Genomic DNA, 12,269 nt, shown 5'->3' on the forward strand with positions numbered 1-12,269 from the left:
TGTAAAGTTACTGTTTAATATAAAAATAATAATAATGAGAAAACATTAAACGCATGATTAAGACTTCTGAGTAGTCACAACATATTAAATTTGTTTGCGTTGCATATGCGTTGCATATGCTCCAACATGTTCCTAGCATCTATTCATTTCAACTTGATTTATATTATTAATTGTTAAATTATCTTCTTTTGTCATGATTTTCATGTTTCATGCATATTTTGATCAAAAAGTTCCCGGAATTCATTCAAAAAATTCAAAATACAGTTTTATTCATCAAAAGTGATATTGTCCCCTTCAAAGTATTCCCCATCGACTGCAACGCACTTATGCCAGCTCTCGAAACATTTCTGGAACTCTATTGTCGGTATACCCATCAGAGCTGTCTTCGATTTTACCATTACCTCTTTTCGGCTGCTTAAAACGCGTTCCCCGTAATGATTTTTTGACTCGATCGAACAGAAAAAAAATCAATTTCTCAAAATTTCCAAGGTTTTCACACCATTGAATCCACTTTTAACGCAAAATTTACTACAAACTCGTTGTTGCAAATTCAACTCCATTTTTAAAACTGTAAAAAATCGAAAATACGTGCAGAAGTAGATGTACTCAAGACGGCGTCTTTTACAAATGTCAAGCTATGGTGATAAAATTTGGTGGGAATGTCAATGATAGATGTGGCAATTTAACCAAAAAAAAAAACAGAACTCAAATCAGCTAACTCAGAGCATCTGGTGATAATTCCGGGAACTTTTTGATCAATGATATAATCATCATGATTTTGCTGTGCTTATTTTAGCACCAGAACTACCGTGTCTCCATTTATTCAAAAAGTTAATAAAGTTAATAAATCATAAGTAGAGATTGCTAATGGTACAGATCACTAATGATAAGATTTTAGCCTCGGATACTCCAACGCGTTTTATTCATTTAACTTTTTCCTAATCGAATGACACGTTCGATGAATTTTGGCACGGAGTCAACGAGGAAGCGAGAGAATCACAATTGCCAGATTTCAACTGAGATGATCCCGAAGACTTATGCACTGGAAATCCTACGATCTTGCCTAAAATTGATAATTTCAATAGGAATTTGCAAGTTTTGTATTAATAGCATGTCCAAATTATATGGCTTCTCAAAAAAGAAAAGTCATTAGATTTTTCACCCTTCTGGAGATTTCTTTTCAGAACTTGAGAAATTTTTTAATCCCACTGTTCAGTAAAAAATTTTTAATGCACAAATATATAAATGTATATAAACACATATAAACATGTATAAATATATATTCATTCATTCGATGCAACTTCACAACCCAAAGTCAGGATCTACTTCTCGTATGTGTACGCCCGTGGTACGTACACAGACACATGCGGCAATTTAACGCTGGTTTCCGAACAAGTGTATAAACATGTAATTATATATGAAATCCATATAATTCATTCTTTTATAATAAACTACAATTTAATACAAGAAAAAAAAAATGAGAAAACATTAAAAATAATTAAAATAATTAAAAATAATTGGAAAAAATCAAATTTAGAAAAATTACTAATGTATAATTATATACAATTGTATAGATGTATTGTAATTTTTTTTACATTTCTCCAAATTGGATTGTTTCTAAAGGAAATAATGGAAATTTTCATCACCTACCGGAGTATCGAAAAATCGTGCAAAAAATCGGAAACTTTAAAACAGAAAACTGCAAGAAAATTGGCAACCGTGGAGAGAATTTCCGTTCTTCTCTTCGATGCGCTGAACAACGGGACAGCTCAAGAGAATATCTATTCTCCTCTCTGTATTCGCTTGTTTCAAGCGACCGAAAATGCTTTCTCGTCAATTTCGGGCACTCGGCGTACATCAATAAGGAGCAAAGGATATTCTAGATAACATATAAATTTTAATAAATTGTGGTAATAGTATATTCCTCCCATTAATCCAGAATAATCCAGTATAAATCATGTGAAAACGCAATAGTTTACAAAATATTTAATTGTTTATTAAAATCATAAACAATTAAATATTTCGTTTTCACATGATTTATACTATTCTGGATTAATGAGAGGAGTATACTATTATCACAATTTATTAAAACTTATATGTTATCTAGATTGATCCTCGCCCCTTATTGATGTCGGAGACCACCGAATGGCTGAGATTGCCGAGAAAGCATTTTCAATCGCTTGAAACAAATGACTAATGAGAAGGAGCTTGCTATCTTGTTCACTCTCGGCGCGCCGAAAGCGAGCAGTGCGAGCACACGTACATGGGTACTCATGTTTGAATGTATTGCTACCAGTTTCGCTAGACCGCCGTCTGATTCGGTGTCGTCAACGACGTTCAACGAGTTCTTCAACAGAGTTCTTGGCTGAGTAGTCTGGAGCCTTAATATCTTGTTAATTATTGCGAAAATTGTAAAATGGTAGAGAACTTTTCGACTCAATTTTAGTCCGCTCTATCAGCACATGAAATATTTGGCGATCATTCTATCTGAGACATCCTATATACAATGTCATTAAGTTATAAAAGATACCTCAATTCATTTTAAATGTATCATTTTAAACCCAATAAATTAAATTACAGTTTATGTGCTAATGTACAAAACTCTGGGAATGTCGGAAATAAGCAAGAGTTCATCGTATGGTACGGAGGATACAAAAAAGGACAAATAATTTCAAAACAATTGCTTTATGAGAGATTCCCGTAAAAAAATAGAAGTATCAAAACAAGGATCGAAGAAATAGATTATACGATTATACAATTTGGATGAGAAGAGTAACAAGAAAGAAGATTGGAAAAGAATACAACAGATACGTATATATTTGATTTATACTCTTGTGTAATCCATTCGGTGCGCGCAAGCGCACATGCAATAAATGCGTTTTCTGTATGGATTAAATATGTAACACATAGACTTACACATACTTAATATACAGAGTATTCTGAAATTCACGAATAAAAATACAACATTAAGAAAGTTTCTAAAAAATTAAGTAAAACAGTTATTTGTAAATTTTTATTTTAAGCAATAGTTTTGTAAAATAATAAGAGTTTAAATATGACCAATTGCAGACTACATTTGAACGCTGAAGTGCATGTTTATTAATAGTGTTTTTCCTTGAGATGCACTGAGTGAAGTCTTCCTCCCAATTGACTTTCATTTTCAATTTTAAATATCACACTGACTGTACACTATTCCTTTGTTGAGATGGTGTAGCAAAATCTCTGCACTTCGTGCATATAACTTGCTCTATACCGTAATCACGGAAACCCCTACATCCAAATTAGTAATACAAATGAATTTGCCTACGATCAGCTATGGACATGCTACATTGTCTAATAACGTTTCCTACTAGGAGAACTAGTGCATACTGAGTGCAATTTTATTGTTTCACTGTCATCAGTTAAAAATCAGTTCACATATTTTTTTAGTGTTTAATATTCCATTGATAAAACTGATGCAAACACTTGTAGTAAATTCAGTTTTTTTTCTATCATCTTTGAAGTGGAGACCAGTGCAGTTGAAATTGAGGTTGTGTTAAAGTATGATGTTATGTTACGATATGATATTACATTATTCTAATTAATGTCAACAATGACATTGTGTTAATTTTCTAATAATAAGATGTTTCTAATAATAGCTACGCAATGATATTTTGATATTTAAAACTCTTGAAACGTAAAAAATTAATTTAAAAAAAATGTCTTAAATAAATAAATGAATCAGAATATTGTAAAATAAGTAATATTTAAGTTTGACATAGTTATATATACATAGTTATAGTTATATTTTTTAGGAGGATTATAAAATGGATATCTTATGATATATTCCATTGAATTACACTACTAAACCTGCTAATACTAAACCTGCACTATTATTGCACTATTAGATTATTAGTTTTCAATGAAACCTAGCACAGCGCTGGTGTTGCACCAGTTTTTTCAGTGGAAAACGCTATAAATGTTGCACTAGTGTAGCCAAAGGAAAACGCTATAATCATATACTCGATTCATGGATAGGTGATTGTCTAAATATAAGCTATAATTGATTACATTTAAAATCTTAAATCTCAAAAACTACTTCTTAAAATAAAAATTGTATACATAACTTTTTTATTTAATTTTTCTGTGGTATTTTCGCAAATTCCAGGACACTCTATATATACATACACATATACGTGTATGTGTGTGTGTGTGTGTGTGTGTGTGTGTGCGCGCGTGTGCGCGCGCGCGCGCGCACATATGTGTGTGTATACATATATATATATACATATATATATATATATATATATATATATATATATATAATTGGTATTATATATTATATGATGTTTACATCTTTTTTGCATTATTTTTTTCGTATATAGCAATTGTTATTGTTAAATAAACGATTTAATCCCAATCATAGACAACAATTATTTATATAAAATGCCTTGGAGTATTCCGATAAAGGTCCAGTTTTTTTTGCACATGCGCAGTGGATTCAGCATCAGGGAAGTATTAATTCCAGTAATTTATTGGCAGTAAATATAAGTATTAATAGATACTCTTGTTAAGCTGTCTTAAACAATATAGAATATTAAACAATTTCAGAATTTATATACATATATTTCAATGATGAAATTAAGTAATCCACAGTTTTAAAAGGTTCATTGTGTTTTAAAAAAATATTGCTAATTTAATTTCTGCTTTATCATTATATGTGAGAATGATTCTGTTATTATCTATTCATTCTCTATTTTGCAAAGTTATATCATCAACGTGTTCGACTGTCTATGATTGCTTCGATTATTAATGTCTTCCAAAGTAATTTAGTTTTAATTAACTTAGTTCAACTGTCTTTTCATCTTTTTCTAGTTTCAAGAAGTAAAAAAAGATGAAGTTGTCGAAATAAAAGTATTTCTATATTGATAGAAACAGACATAAATCTGTTTTAGTGCACAGAATCGCCAAGACCATCTTTGTCTCTATAACATTATTAATATCATGTTTATGTTATTAATCCGATTTATTCTGAAGTTATAACATCCGATTATAACTACTGATGTTATAATTATTGATGATGTAATATTAGATGTCCTGTTAACGGTATATTTTACGATGAAATTATTACATTAATGTAGTAACTTTGTCGTAAAGTAGTTTACACAGTATTTAACATCAGTAGTTATAACATCAATGTTATAATTTTGATGTAAATCGAACCTTATAAACTGTGTTGGAAACACTTAGATAAGAGTTGATCTTATTATCAATTAAAATTTTTTCAAGCCACAAGATTCTTTTCTTGATGACGAAAAAATGCACACTCTACAGAAATCGGCAATAAATCGAATATGTGTTTTATTTGAAAATATCACATTTTAGAAATATCACTTAAAAATTTTAACGTAAAATTTTAAAAAAGAAGATTTTTTAGTCATAACGTTATCATTAATAAAACACATTCTATAATGTTCAAAATATATTTCATATTTTTGTATTCGTATCGGATGGATAGCTTTAGAATGGCAACCTCAATTTGCATTAAAATAATAATATGATGTTAATTTGACAAGGGGAACACTAGATGATGGAGTCGGGGATTTTGATTATATTACTTTTTATAGGCTATTTTTGAGCGAAAAAAAAACGATGTGTCGGCTGTTTCAGCTATTGGCTCATAGTTTCGAAGAAATCGATTTTTTAAATAATTATTATAATAATTTGAAAAATGTACTATATAAATGAAAATATCTGTATTTTTAGAAATTTTATTTAATTTTATTACTTTTAATTATTTTTTGATTAATGAAATTGTTATGAAATTACATATTAGTATTATAGATAATAATTAAATACTCATTTATTTATACACACAAAAAAATGAATTCTTAAAGAAATGCATAAATGCTTTAATCCAAGAATATTTTATGCTTAGAATAGCACCAAGAATAAACAATTTCCAATAAATTAACAATAAATTACTCGTAAAATAAAATAAATTTATTCTTAATTCAAAACAAATTTTATTTCAATAAGAGAATAAAATTGCACTCGTTCCCCAGTATGCTTTTTTAGTAACTCAAGATTTTTAATAAATCAAGATGACAGAAATTAATGCTGCAGTAGTGACGACAGCTTTGTATAGAGCATGTCTCTTAATGTGCATGGAGTACAAGCTCCCAAAGAAAAACTGAATCAAATTTGGATTACCACCTTGATCAAAAAGTTCCCAGAATTATCACCAGGTGATGCTCTGAGTCAGCTGATTTGAGTTCTGTTTTTTGGTTAGGTTGCCACATCTATCATTGATCTATTTCCACCAAATTTTATCACCATAGCTTGACATTTGTAAAAGTTACGCCGTCTTGAGTACATCTACCTCTGCACGTATTTTAAATTTTTTACAGTTTTAAAAATGGAGTTGAATTTGCAACAACGAGTTTGTATTAAATTTTGCGTTAAAAATGGATTCAATGGTGTGAAAACTTTGGAAATGTTGGGAAACTGTTTCGGCAGTGATATTCTAAAGAAAACAGCCGTTTATGAGCATGAAAAAACCATTACGGGGAATAACGCGTTTTAACAGCCGAAAGGAGGTAATGGAAAAATCGAAGACGACTCTGATGGCTATACCGACAATAGAGTTCCAGAAATGTTTCGAGAGCTGGATCAAGCGCTGGCATAAGTGTGTTGCAGTCGATGGGGAGTACTTTGAAGGGGACAATATCACTTTTGAATAAAACTTGTATTTTGAATTTTCTGAATGAATTCCGGGAACTTTTTGATCAAGATATACTAATATAGCTCAAAGGCAAGAAATACTGAGACCATTCTATCAAGTCGTGTTGCAAATAAGGATGCAAACAGACAGTCAATTTCGTCACAATGGTAGAGAATGCTTATACAGGCATATACAGGCGGATTCATTGCTTGTCTCACCTATTTAACTTTGGATAGATTCGCGAATCAACCGCAAAAAATCTGCCCCCATGTATAAGCGTCTCTTCGTCATGTCGCAGTGACAAAGTCGGCCGGCTATTCGCGTATCCCTATTTGCAAAATATAACTGACAGAAATATTAGGACGAGCTGAATATTTCATTCACCCTTAAAGATTGAACCATAAATTAGGAACAAGTAAATATATGTAATCTTCTTTTAATTAATATTAATCAATTTATTAATAATAATAGAAAACTAATCGCGTTTTATAGACGTACATTGTAGAAGAGAAAAACAAATATTTATACTGCATTATGAACATCTTACGAATGAATTTTTGTTGCAGACACAATAACTTTTTCTAATATCTAGTGGAAAGCAGATTTGATTGACATTATGGAAATAGCTTCTTTCAGGAATCAATTTTGATGAGAACCAAATTTTTCATTCTAAAAGTCATTCGTAAGAATTTGTTTACAATGTTATAAATATTTATGTTTTTCTTGTTTTTATTATTTATACCATTCCGTACAATGTACGTTTACAAAATATGATTAGTTTTCTATTATTATTAATAAATCGATTAATATTAATCGATGAATATTAATCAAAAAGAGATTACAAACACATAACTTACTTGTTTCTAATCATAATTTCCAATTTCTAATTTTATAAGAAACTGTAACAGTTTTCATTACATTCTTGTTTATACTTGTTCATGTGAATAATAACAACGACGATGATAATCTCTGATTCAAATGATAATATATAAATATTCTATAAATGATTTTTAATTATTATCTATAATACTAATATGTAATTTCATGAAATTTCATTACGATAAAAAAGTAAATAAAAATTAAAACTAAAAGTAATTAAAACTAATAACATTAAATAAAATTTATAAAAATACAAATATTTTCATTTATACAGTACGTTTTTCAAATTATTACAATAATTATTTTAAAAAAATCGAAATTTCTTTGAAATTATGGGCCAATAATTGAAACGGTCGGATGTATTGTTTTTTTTCCGCTCAAGAACAGCCTGTAAAAATCCCCGACTCCATCACCTGGTATTCTCCTTGTCAGTATAATCATCGTAAAACTTTACAAAGATGTGACAATGATAAGTCAATTCCATTCCGATTTGTTAAATACTATATAACTTGTGTAACTTAAAATCTATTTCATCAGTAGTTATTTTCTATTGAATGTAAAATGTCTGATATAGATATACATGAATAGTAGTTTTATTTGAAAAGTATTTGAGATACGTGCGTTAAGTTTCAGATTTATAAGTGATGGTTTCATGATGGCGTTCTTGGTAACCACCAGTGGGGCCCGCTATGTAGTTCACAATTCTGAGGTTTCCTTTTGCATCGTAAAAACCATATCGACCTTTGACACTTCCATCTCGATGACGCTCTTCCATTTTGTACTGTCTATTTTTTCTACGAATTATATATGTATTATATATGTATTTTGATCTTTTTTCAATCATTTTTTTGAAAATTTTTATAAAATTTTCTTTAATCGATTTATTAATTTTATATATGCGATAATTAATATAGTTATAATGATGGCAGAGCAATGTATATTACCCATGTCCAGTATCAAAACCGAATACGTATGTTCCTGGTCCTCGATGATTCCTTATTTGAAAATCTATTCGACTTCCATCTGGTGATTGGTCTGATATCCTTTTCAACATCTTAGCGGAATAAATTGTCGAAATATTACTTGTATGTATCGGTGTGATTTTTCCATTTGTATTATCATCATATATTGGCAACGTAATCGCGAGTGAAAAAAGTTTTAGAAGAAGCTACGAAAAAAAAATATAGATAATTAAAGAATTTTGGCTTCTTATAATTTTATTCTTTTATTAACAATACAATTCTATTATTTCTAGATACTATAATAATATCTCTTTTAAGAATTAAATCTTTAGAGAACGGGGGCTTATTTTTAAAATCTTAATTATTTTTCCTTGAATAAGATTTGTTATAATTCCTTATTTTTATTTTATTTCTTATTTCAAAAGATGACATTGTTTCAGCGCCACTTTAATAGTGACTTTTCAGTTCTATAAAGGACTGAAATTAATGAAATTCCATCGAATTGTATTTAGAGATAAAAATAATAAGGACAATAAAAAAAATGAAACAAACATAGACCGAATAAAGAATAATTTGAAAATAATGTATAACATGAACTAAAAATGCAGGATATTACAAAAGAATGTCATTTGTTTAGGAATTTTGTTTATTATTTTCAATCAGTAATTGATTTTACATCGGACAATAATAACAGAATATTCATATAAGTATATGCTCCGTTTTCGAAACATTCGAAATTTATTTAATTGACTTAATGTTTTTTTAAAATGATTTTAATATGAAAAATAATTAGAATTAAAAATTATTTCGTTAATTAAAAAGTTTTTTATTAATATATTGAAAAATGCTAAGTATAATATCAAGAAAATATATTATTATTATTATAAATATAAGAAAAAATAGAAAAAATCTCATTTTTCTATATTTTATTATAGTATCAGAGTTTAAATAATAAAATTGAACATTATTTTTAATTATCTGTTGTTTGATTAATAATTTATATAGAAAAATTGCACCTTGTTTTCATAAATCTTGCATTGGCGTTTTTGTTAATCTTTACAGATTCAATTTTTGTATATGGCAAAACATACAAAATGAACATTCGAAATAAACACACATCAAGTTCTGAAATTTATATAGAAACTGTGAAAATTATATTTCCAAGAAAAATTTTTATCAAGAAATTTATCAACATAATTTAATCACTTTCACATTTCGTGGTCTGTTGCTTTCCTCGATCTGTATTCTCATCTCTCTCTTGTATATACAATTTTCATGTCAGAAGAATATATTATAATTTAATCAGCTTTCGTTGAAAGACATTTCTCGCAGGATATTTTATGGTAATAATACAGGTACTTACAAAGCACTTGATGTACATTATATCTTCTTCGATGAACAATTGCTAGAGAATTGATCGCTCGAATCTATCGCTCTTCACGAAGCTTTCACTTTCCCCATGATCAGATCTTTTTCCTTTTCCTGTTTCTTTCTCTTTTTGACAATTCAGTGATTTTCTCACACAAAGGATTTATTCATAACAATGGTCACGGCAATACGATCAGTAATTGGAATAATTGCAAGAGAGTAGTCGAGCGTGTCTCCATCCGCATCAAACAATATTTGTTTTGCAATAATTATTTCTATCAACTTGTCTTACCGGTGATACAAGCATTTTTAAGCTATTGCATAAATACATGTTGAAAAAGTGAGAAGGTTTCATTTGAAAGGATAGAACTCGCATGAAAATGATGACAAGAATAATTTTTGTTGTTCTATGCAACCTTTGTTTGCTGCTATTAGAATCAGCGAATGTAAGTAACTGAAAGAGATCTGTTGATCATGTAAAATGTATTTACTTATTTTCTAATGAAAAAAATTTGAAATAATAGTGCTATTTATTATTACATATTATATCCAATAAATGTTTTAAATATTTAAAAATTACAATATATATAGAATATTCTAAAAGTTGCACACACTGGTTAAATAACCCGAAAATAAATTTGAGAAAAATGTTCTATTGGGTTCGGCTGAAAAATTTGACGATATTTTGTTAATTAATTATATATACAATATTTTCGTTAAAAATAAAATCGATCAAAATTTTAAAAAAGGGTTTTAAAGCTTTAGCCTTGAAATTTCTATTTTCGAATGGTTTTTTTATATTTTTTAAGTTTAGTAATGTAAATTTTGTAATTTTTATATATAAAAAACTATGAGCTGAAAAAAGAGAAATTTTTCTTCTCACTTTGTAAGTTTATCACGTCAAAAAAAATTTGCGACTTTTTCGACTATCTATATCGTGAAAGTTTGGAGTTTTTCCTTACAAAATCGTTTTTTAAAGATTCTACGATTTTTTGTTCTTAAGTTATTCGTGAATTAAAAAGGAACATTCTGATTTTGATTGTTCATAACTCCATTAAAAATCATTGTACTGCAATTAAAAAAATCGATTCTTAAAGCTGAAATCTTTATAATCATTGCGCAATAGAAAAAAGGACAGTAACACATTTTTAGCTTAAATGTACAATATTCTATTTTTTTTTTAATTGGCAATTACATCACACTTGATAGACAACATTTCAGCTTTAGAATCTGTTTTATTAATTACGGTACGATAATTTTTAACGGAGTTATGAGCAATCAAAATCAGAATGCTCTTATATTAATCCGTGTGTAACTTGGTAACAAAAAGTTGTAGGAACATTTTTTAAAAACAAACTTTTAGAAAAAACTTTAAGCTTTTACGTTAGATAATCAAAAATTTCGCAACAAATATATTCTGTATATAATTTTAAGCTAACAAAATTCCACAGAACTTTTTCTCTGACCTAATATAAAAGTTGTAAGATTTTAAGTAACGCATCACATAGCGATGTTATTATAACCTTTGAATTTTGTTAAGGTCACGTAAAAATTACTTTGAAATTTGTAAATGGAAATCTCCATTTTCTCTAGTGGAAAAATTTCGCTAAAATTATTCTTCGTTTTGGAACTCTTTTCAGTAAATTTCGCTGAATGCTCGATTTTGCTGTTATTATTTGATATAAATGCTGTAGCTTTGCTGTCACAATGGTTGTATTTAATAGAATGTTTATTTTGCAACTGTTTGAAGTTCTGTTTCTTCGCGCTGATTGAATTATACTTTTATTAGGTGTACAACTTTGCTTCCGCTGTTTTCCTATAGATGGCTTTAGCGGTAAGTGGTGGTCGAAATAGATCATAGACGTCATACAATAAACTTGGGCATCTGTCAACATAACCCCATAGAAACATTAGTCGATTTGTGTCTGAATCATAAAGTTATTCTCGATTGAAAATGTTTACGAGCCAAATTCTCATCATTTGCGGGAGGTTTTAATTTTTTGCTTCAATATGAAGAAATCTGCGACTGAGGCTCATCGAATGCTCTCAAATACTTATGGTGAGGCCGCTATTAGTGAAAGAACGTGTCGTGAGTGGTTTCAACGCTTCAAGAACGGTGATTTTGACGTTCAAGGTCATGCTCTATATTTGGTGGGACCAGCTCGACGTAGTGTATTATGAACTGTTAAAACCGACTGAAACAATCACAGGCGATCGGTATCGAACGCAATTGATGCGTTTGAGCCGAGCATTGAAAGACAAACGGCCGCAATACAACGAGAGACACGATAAAGTGATTTTGCAGCATGACAATGCTCGACCCCATGTTGCGAAAGTAGTCAAGACATACTTGGAAA

General features: G+C 29.1%; 3 protein-coding genes across 3 annotated transcripts in view; 2 read left to right on the forward strand and 1 right to left on the reverse strand.

Annotated features, from left to right (window-relative positions):
* LOC108685875 (1-acyl-sn-glycerol-3-phosphate acyltransferase gamma-like) overlaps positions 1–3,670 on the forward strand; it is a 20,089-nt gene extending 16,419 nt beyond the window's left edge. The window contains exon 7 of the mRNA XM_018190884.1: positions 2,581–3,670. Coding sequence (XP_018046373.1) covers positions 2,581–2,669 — 89 coding nt within the window. The 3' untranslated portion in view covers positions 2,670–3,670. The remainder of the gene's footprint in view (positions 1–2,580) is intronic.
* A 4,390-nt stretch (positions 3,671–8,060) lies between these two features.
* On the reverse strand, positions 8,061–9,971 carry LOC108685879. Its single transcript, XM_018190887.1, has 3 exons — positions 9,908–9,971; positions 8,527–8,750; positions 8,061–8,376 (listed from the first exon to the last, which is right to left on the reverse strand). Exons 1-3 carry the CDS (start codon positions 9,923–9,925, stop codon positions 8,205–8,207), a joined length of 414 nt encoding a protein of 137 aa, XP_018046376.1. The 5' UTR covers positions 9,926–9,971; the 3' UTR covers positions 8,061–8,204.
* A 275-nt stretch (positions 9,972–10,246) lies between these two features.
* The window catches only part of LOC108685878 (general odorant-binding protein 71), a 4,928-nt gene continuing 2,905 nt past the window's right edge, over positions 10,247–12,269 (forward strand). Inside the window, exon 1 of the mRNA XM_018190886.1 lies at positions 10,247–10,358. Coding sequence (XP_018046375.1) covers positions 10,287–10,358 — 72 coding nt within the window. The 5' untranslated portion in view covers positions 10,247–10,286. The remainder of the gene's footprint in view (positions 10,359–12,269) is intronic.

This window comes from Atta colombica, unplaced genomic scaffold (assembly GCF_001594045.1).
Source record: "Atta colombica isolate Treedump-2 unplaced genomic scaffold, Acol1.0 scaffold161, whole genome shotgun sequence".
Classification (NCBI taxonomy): Eukaryota; Metazoa; Arthropoda; class Insecta; order Hymenoptera; family Formicidae; genus Atta; species Atta colombica.

Excerpts from the sequence above, each read along its gene's own strand:
- LOC108685879 (XM_018190887.1), bottom strand. Across the intron at positions 8,377-8,526 it reads GGTTTTGATACTGGACATGG|AAAAAATAGACAGTACAAAA; the intron begins GTAATATACATT and ends TATAATTCGTAG.